This window comes from Myotis brandtii, unplaced genomic scaffold (assembly GCF_000412655.1).
Source record: "Myotis brandtii unplaced genomic scaffold, ASM41265v1 scaffold1306, whole genome shotgun sequence".
NCBI lineage: Eukaryota > Metazoa > Chordata > Mammalia > Chiroptera > Vespertilionidae > Myotis > Myotis brandtii.
The window spans coordinates 139,531-147,502 of record NW_005354619.1 but is presented as its reverse complement, the minus strand read 5'-3'; the positions used below and the strand labels follow the sequence as shown (position 1 = coordinate 147,502).

The following is a 7,972-nucleotide window of genomic DNA, read 5'->3' as shown; positions in this document are numbered from 1 at the left end:
CGAGCTCCCCAATCCCCTGATTGCCCTGCGGCTCTGTGTTTGCCAAGGTGCAGCACACCAACCCCCCCCCCCCCCCCCCATCGGCCCTGCTCTGTGCGTGACGGGCGTGGGGAGGGAGTGCCACAACCTCCTGATCGACCCTGCCCTGAGAGTGACAGGGGGCTGCACCCCAAACCCCCCATCGGCCCTGCTCTGTTCCTGACAGGGGCAGCGCCCCAACCCTCTGATTGGTCCTGCTCTGTGAGTGACAGGAGGCGGTGCCCCAACCCCCTGATCCGCCCTGCTCTGTGCGTGACAGGGGGCGGCGCCACAACCTCCCCATTGGCCCTGCCTTGAGTGTGACAGGGGGCGGTGCCCCAACTCCCCAATTGGCCCTGCTCTGAGACCAACCAGGGGCTGCAGGGCAGGCACCTAGGGATTGGGCCTACCCTCTGCCACCTGGAAACGGGCCTAAGCCAGCAGGTCATTATCCCCTGAGGGGCCCAGACTGTGAGAGGGCACAAGTGGGGCTGAGGGACACTCCCCTGCCCCCGCCAGTGCACAAATTTTTGTGCACCGGGCCTCTAGTCTATATATATAAAAGCCTAAGTGACCGACCATTCGCCCATTCGACTGTTTGACCGGTAGCTATGCCGCACACTGATCACCAGGGGGCAGATGCTCAATGCACAGGCATGGAAACATGGAACAGACTGATGAATCTCAGAGGGAAGGAGGGGGGGGATGGGAAGAGATTAACCAAATATCTTATATGCATACTAGAGGCCCAGTGCACAAATTTGTGCACCAGTGGGATCCCTCAGCCTGGCCTGCGGGGACTTGGCCAAAACCGGTAGACTGACATCCCCCAAGGGGTCTCGGATTGTGACAGGGCACAGGCCAGGCCGAGGAACCCCACTGGTGCACGAATCTGTGCACTGGGCCCCTAGTAGTATATAAAAGCATAGCTTCCATAAATTGAGCAGCTCTCCTAAGTTAGGTTATGTTTCACCCTACATAATTAATTGCAGAATAACTCTACAAGTTAGGTATTTTCCCTTCCATTTAATGAGAGAGAGAGAGAGAGAGAGAGAGAAAGAGAGAGAGAGAGAGAGACCCTGTGGAAAGAAGAAGGAATTAAGACTTGAATTCAAGATCTAAATTTATCACTACCTGGTATTATGGATATTAAATGGTGTTCCTTGATATTTCCTACCTGAGAAGCAAATCTGTTCATCAGCTAGAAAAGAGCAGTAGCTAGAGTTCATGGCCAGCCTGGCAGAGAAGATAGTTCTTAACAGAGCACCCTTTGGAACACTAAACCTCGATGGAGGTGGGACTATGGAGATGGCACAAAGCTGTGAAGGACTTATGGAGATAAGTGAATGGCTGTATCTTTCAGTAAAGTAGAGGTATAGGTGGCATCAGTGTCATGATGTCACCCCCTCCTGGCCACTGCACCCCAAGACAGAACAAAAATTTTTGGGTATTTACAAGTCCCTGTGTCAAAAGGGAGCACATTGTGTCAATTCCTATAACCACTGTGTCAGGTTGGCCAGGATGGCATCCTAGGGGACTATTGCAGTTCCTTTTGACTACAAAATAGTCCTGGTATATGATTACCAACAACTCCAGCAAGATGGCACAGGCCATCTCTTTTACCTGTTACACTTTGTGAATCAGGTATTTTGCTTTCACAGATTACTCTCTCACATGATTTCTGATGAGAGTGCCAATTTTATTTTTTCTCTCTCAACTTTTGGTTTCAAGTTTCAAGGCCAACCAAGTGTGTTTTCATGTCTTTAATCCAATAGCCAAACAGTTGATAAGAATCACATTCCCGAACACTCTCTGCCTATTTTGCTACTCAATTCATGTTTAATATCTATCTCAGTGACCTCATTGACCAAAGACATCCTATTTTATGCCAAGTTTGGCTTCTAGCTTATCACAGATTATATTTATTGTACATGTTGAATGGAGGCTTGACAATAATGTGTATTTGGATTCAGGGTTCAAGATTTATTCATTAAGTCATTTTTCATACGTTGCTTAAAACTTCTACTTTGAGTCCATCTGAAACAAGAGGTGTGGGTGTGAAGGCCAATACTCATTCTAATACCTGTGCCTGAGCTGGTCCCCTTGTATGGCAAAGTGAAAGGCTGTGGGCGACAGTTTTATCTCCTGCTGTTTGGAGGTACAAAAGCAGTTGGCCTTTTCAATCTTGTGAGGACACAATTCCTGGTCTCTGCAAACATCCCTTTAACTCCTTGTTAAATTGTTTTCCCATCTTCTCCAAGCTTCTTTGCAGAACTTCTCAAGACAAGACTAACATTCCTTCTTGCTCTTAATTGCCCTTTCAAGGCTTTATAGAGAAAACAAAAAACATCTGGAGGGAACACCTCAATTTCTCTGATACACACCTTGCTCACCTTCCAGAAGAGTCTTTTTGTATAAGGCCAATTCCCCAGTACACTTAAATTTCTCTAAACTTAAAATAATAATTTAAGAAGTCCCTGAAGTTCTTTAAAAAATTAATTTCTGGATATAAATCCAAAAGAATTGAAAGCAGGGTCTCAAAGTGATATTTGAATGCCCATGTTCAAAACTGTCAAAAGGTGGAAGCCACCCATTGTTTTCACTATCAGAGAAGTGTAAACAAGGAGCCCAGAATGCTGGTGAACCTTGAGCCCTGGCAATGGTCAGAGTTATGCACCGATTGTTTAGTCCAGACAATGGGGGCTCAAGCAATTTCCTGACCAAATAGTCTCAGAGTAAATCTTTCTAATATTTACTGACCTTTAAGATAGTCTGTCTGTTACCGCAATTGCCTGTCTGACTAAGGGCTAGATGTGTATCCAAAATTGAATATAAGGTTGGCAAGGCCTGGGCACAAGTGGAAGTCCTTCTCCTTGCATTGGGCTTCCTGCCTGGACCCCGATATTTCCAAATTATTATTTTTTTGTCTCATCTCTGTCATTTGCGCACGGCCCTTCTCCAGATCCCGAACCTTGAACCATGCAGGACGTGGGTCATCACATGGAAGCAATCCAAATGTTCATCGATAGATGAATGGATAAGCAAAATGTAGTATAGCCATACAATGGAATATTATTCAGTCTTAAAAAGAAAGGAAATACTGTGTCCTGGCAGCAACATGGGTATCTATCTCTCAAAAAATGTATATACACTTTAACAGCTGATAGCTCAATTTTGAAAATGAAATGTATTTTAATAAACACTGCCATTATAATTATTCAAAGTGTGTGTATATATCTTTGAGGACATTATATTAACTGAAATAAGCCAGTCACAGAAAGACAAATACCACTTATTTGAGATATTTAAAGTAGTTAAATTATAGGAAAAAGTAGTATGGAGGTTGCCAGGGGCTGGGGGAAGGGGAAAATGGGGAGTTGTTTATTGGGTGTAGAGTTTCAGTTTTTAAGACAAAAAAGTTCTGGATGTCTATTGCACAGCAATGTGGAGATACTTAACACTATTGAACTGTACACTTAAAATGGTTAAGATGGTAAATTTTTATGTTAATGTGTGTTTTACCACAATTGAAAAAAGTGCCTGGATCTCATGTTTCTTTTTATTTTGCAAGAACATTTTATGGTCATTGTCATCTGTCCTTTAACTCTCACTTCCTTTTTAAAAAAATATATATATTTATTGATTTTTTACAGAGAGGAAGGGAGAGTGATAGAGAGTTAGAAACATCGATGAGAGAGAAACATCGATTCAGCTGCCTCCTGCACACTCCCTACTGGGGATTTGTCTGCAACCAAGGTACATGCCCTTGACCAGAATTGAACCTGGGACCCTTCAGTCCACAGGCCGATGCTCTATCCACTGAGCCAAACCGGTTAGGGCGACTTTCACTTTCTTTTGAAACCACTGTCGTCTGACTTCTGTCCTCACTGTTCCACCAAAACTGATCTTTTTTTGTTTGTTAATCCTTACATGAGGATATTTTTTCCATTGAGTTTTTTTAGAGAAAGTGAAAGGGAGGTGGGGGGGGCGAGAGAGAGAGAGAGAGAGAGAGAGAGAAATGTGATGTGAGAGAAACATCTCGCTCGTGCTCCACCAGGATGGGGATCAAACCTGCAACCCAGGTACCACACTTGACCTAGAATCAAACCAGAGACCTTTCCAAGCACAGGCCGACACTCTAACCAATGAACCATACTGTCCAGGGCCCAAAACTGTTCTTGTTAAAGTTGTCAATGACCTCTTAATATTTCTGGACTTAGTGTACTCAACCCAGAGTATTAGAGACTGTTCACCACTTCTTCCTGGAAGTTCTCTTATTCTTTGGCTTCTGTGAGACTCTTTGCTGACTGACAACTCTTTTTGCAGCCTTTTCTTTATTTTTTTTCCTGCCTTTTTTCTTCATAAATAGTTCTGTCCCTGGCCTGAGGATCTTTGTGTCTTTAGAGTTCTGCAGTTTCCTTTAGACAGCTGAATTAAACCTGAAGTATCAGCTGTCAGATTTATATTTCTGATCAGATCTCCCTCTGACTAGTCAACTCTATGTAAGTATCCCAGATTTTTCAAACACACCTCCTCAAACTAAACTCATCATTCCTGTTGTGTTTTCTAGCTCAATGACATCCATCCCCGAATTCTATTCTGAAACCTGGAAGTAATACTGGAATCCTAATTCTTTATTATCCTCCATATCCAATAAATCAAAAGTCTTATTGATTGCATTTCTTTTATTAATTCTCAAAATTCACCTTAACTGCCAGCACCTTGTCTTAGGTTTGCATTACCCAGTGCCTTTAAGTTGGTCTTTCTGCCTCCAATTTTGCCTTCTGCAATTTTGTCATGCATAGTGATCTTCTTAGAACTTGTTTGATTGTGAGGTCTGTCTACTTAAAAGGCCTTCAGTAGCTTGCTATTGCTTTTAGGGTGAAGTCTTTTTTAAAAATATATTTTTATTGATTTCAGAGAGGAAGGGGGAAGAGAGAGAGAGAGAGAGAGAGAGAGATCAATGATTCAATGATGAGAGCATTATTGATTGGCTGCCTCCTGCATGCCTCCACTGGGGATTGATCCCGCACTGGGTATGTACCCTTAGGGAATTGAACCTGGGACCCTTCAGTCTGAAGGCTGAAGCTCTATCCACTGAGCCAATCCAGCTAGGGCAGGGTGAAGTCTTAACTTCTTAATATTTAGCATAAAAATCCCCTCTGCTCCCCGAAGTCATATATTACTACACTCTTAAAAAATTATATATAAATATTTCAGAGAGGAAGGGAGAAGGAGAGGGAAATAGAAAGATCAATATCAATGATGAGAGAGAAGGGATCTGCCTGCAACTTGGGCAAGTGACCTGACTGGGAATCCAAGGGTGACTTCCTGGTTCATAGGTTGATGCTCTACCACTGAAACACACTGGCCAGGCTCACTACACTCTTTAGCCAGCGGTGCGGCAGACTGTGTTTGTGCCTGCATTCACAAATAGAGAGTGTGAATTCGATTCTCTGCCAATATTCAGTGCAATGGGACCGAAAGCTGCATTATTTTAACTCAGGTTTTCCCCATGATCACAGATATTACTGAGCATTTAAGCACCTCAGATCCCTCTAGCAGCCCAGACAAGCAACAGTGCAGCACTTTTGAGGAGGGGCCAGGGACTACCGCCTCCAGGCGAGGGAGGGTGCGCGCAGGCGCAGGCGCAGGCGCAGGCAAGTGAAAGCCTTTCTAGCCCGGCCCTCCCTTCCCAACGACAACGGAAAGAGCTCACGTAAAGTCATTTCCGGGAAGTGGAGCAGCGCTTTGTTAGCTGCAACATGGAGGCGACTGGTGAAACTGAAAAGCCGGTGAGGCACTGCTCTGGGGTCGGGTGAATGGGGAAGTCGAGCTGGCTCTAGCTTTGAACTCCTCTCCTCCTCCTTTTTTTCTTCCCAGGTTTCCGGGGAACTGATATCAGTGGCACATGCTCTTTCTCTCCCAGCTGAGTCTTACGGCAACGACGTGAGTATGACTCAGACACAGCTCCAATTCACCTAGTCTGTGATGGCTGCAGGGACTGCCACGAAATTGTAACCCCCTGCCCTGATATCTTATGTAGACCATGTCTGCTACAAAATCGCGCCTTTCAGCTCATTCTAATCCTTTTGGTCCACAAACGGAGGACTAATACCAATGGAAGTAGTTCCCTGCAAATTAGAATCCCGCGTGAAGCATTTAAATATCCCGATGTCCAGAGCGCAATCCATATCAATTAAATCAGAATATCTGGGGCTGAGAGCCCGGTATCCATATTTTTAAAGGCCCTCGAGTGATCCCATTGTGCAGTAAAGTTGCAATGGCTTATGGTGTGTCTTGTTTAGATTCTTAAGGAGGAAGCACATGATGTATTTGAGGTTTTGTTTTATTGTTTTGTTGTTGTTAATCCTCACCCAAGGATATTTTTGTTTTGTTGTTGTTGTTAATCCTCACCCAAGAGTGGAAAGGAGGGAGAGACAGAAACATCTATATGAGAGAGACACATCCATTGGTTGCCTCCGGCCATGCATCCAGACCAGGGCGGGGATCAAGTCTGCAACTGAGGTATGTGCCCTTGACTGGAATCGAACCTGAGACCCTTCAGTCCACAGGCGGAGGCTCTAGCCACTGAGACAAATTGGCTAGGGCCCATGATGTATTTGAGATACAAAACACAAGGATATGAGAACAGTAGTAACACTCAAATAAGAATGTGATGTAGGCTAGGTGAGTGGATCAGGGCATAAGATACAAAACAGTTTAGTTTAAGAATAAACATACAGAACCCTAGACAGTAGATGAAGACTTCACTGTGATAGTGGATCTCAAATTGAATCTTCAAAGTGTAGGTGGACAAAGGACATGAATTAGTCAAAGAGCCTGGAGGTAAAACTGCAAAAGGCTTCTTCTGGGGTCAGTGAAATAGATCCCTCCAGTTTGAGTGGGAGATTCTAATGCAGTGGTTCTCAACCTTCCTAATGCCGTGACCCTTTAATACAGTTCCTCATGTTGTGGTGACCCCCCAACCAAAAAATTATTTTCGTTGCTACTTCATAACTGTAATTTTGCTACTGTTACGAATTGTAATTAAATATCTGATATGCAGGATGTTTCATTGTTAGAACATAATTAAAGCATAGTGATTAATCACAAAAACAATATGTAATTATATATGTGTTTTCCGATGGTCTTAGGCGACCCCTGTGAAAGGGTCGTTCGACCCCCAAAGGGGTCGTGACCCACAGGTTGAGAACCGCTGTTCTAATGGAACAGGTGGTGGGTGCTTGGTAAAGGGTATTTATAAATTAACCTGCTTCATGATACTGTTTCATTTCTAAGTGTTATATGGTGGGAAATTGGCTATCAGATAAACAAGTGATGATTATGAAATGCCACACTCTTAAAAGTGAAGAGTAATTTCACTTCCATTATTTTGTTGTTTCAAGAGTTCAGTTGTATATGTGTATTTATTATTTCAGTTTTGCAATGATTCAATTCAATCTTTTAAAAATGTTTTTAATTTACTGATTGGTTTTAGAGAGCACCCAATTTGTTGTTTCACTTATTTTTGCATTCATTGGTTGATTCTTATATATGCCCTAACCAGAGATCTAAGCCACAACCTTGGCTATTGGAGACAACACTCTAAATAGGGCTTAACTCAGTCTTGAGAATGTTATCTACTGTTTTATTTAGTTTCTAACACTTTCATTAGCTTCCAGGAAAAGATAGTCCCTGGCTCATTCTATTTATTAGACTGTGTAGGTAGCTTTTTGTTTGTCATAAGGACAGGAGAATTATTTTATTGCCCAAACCCATTAGTCCAGTTTTTATCCTTCGACAGTAACAGCAGGTTTGGTAGATCTCCTGAGCATACAAAGGCTTCCTTAATTTGTTCTCTAGTGGCAGGATTGGGAGATTTCTGACTTGGCTTTTTTTTCCCCTTTCTTTTTTTTGCATTTCAAGGGGTGTCCAGGCATGGGTAGTTTTT

The 7,972-nt window shown here is 43.3% G+C and overlaps 1 protein-coding gene across 2 annotated transcripts in view; it reads left to right on the top strand.

Annotated features, from left to right (window-relative positions):
• Positions 1-5,705: 5,705 nt before the first annotated feature.
• The window catches only part of PBDC1 (polysaccharide biosynthesis domain containing 1), a 26,850-nt gene continuing 24,583 nt past the window's right edge, over positions 5,706-7,972 (top strand). For both annotated transcript variants that reach the window (XM_014534518.1, XM_014534519.1), the window contains exons 1-2: positions 5,706-5,813; positions 5,902-5,967. In XM_014534518.1, coding sequence (XP_014390004.1) covers positions 5,784-5,813; positions 5,902-5,967 — 96 coding nt within the window. In that variant the 5' untranslated portion in view covers positions 5,706-5,783. The remainder of the gene's footprint in view (positions 5,814-5,901; positions 5,968-7,972) is intronic.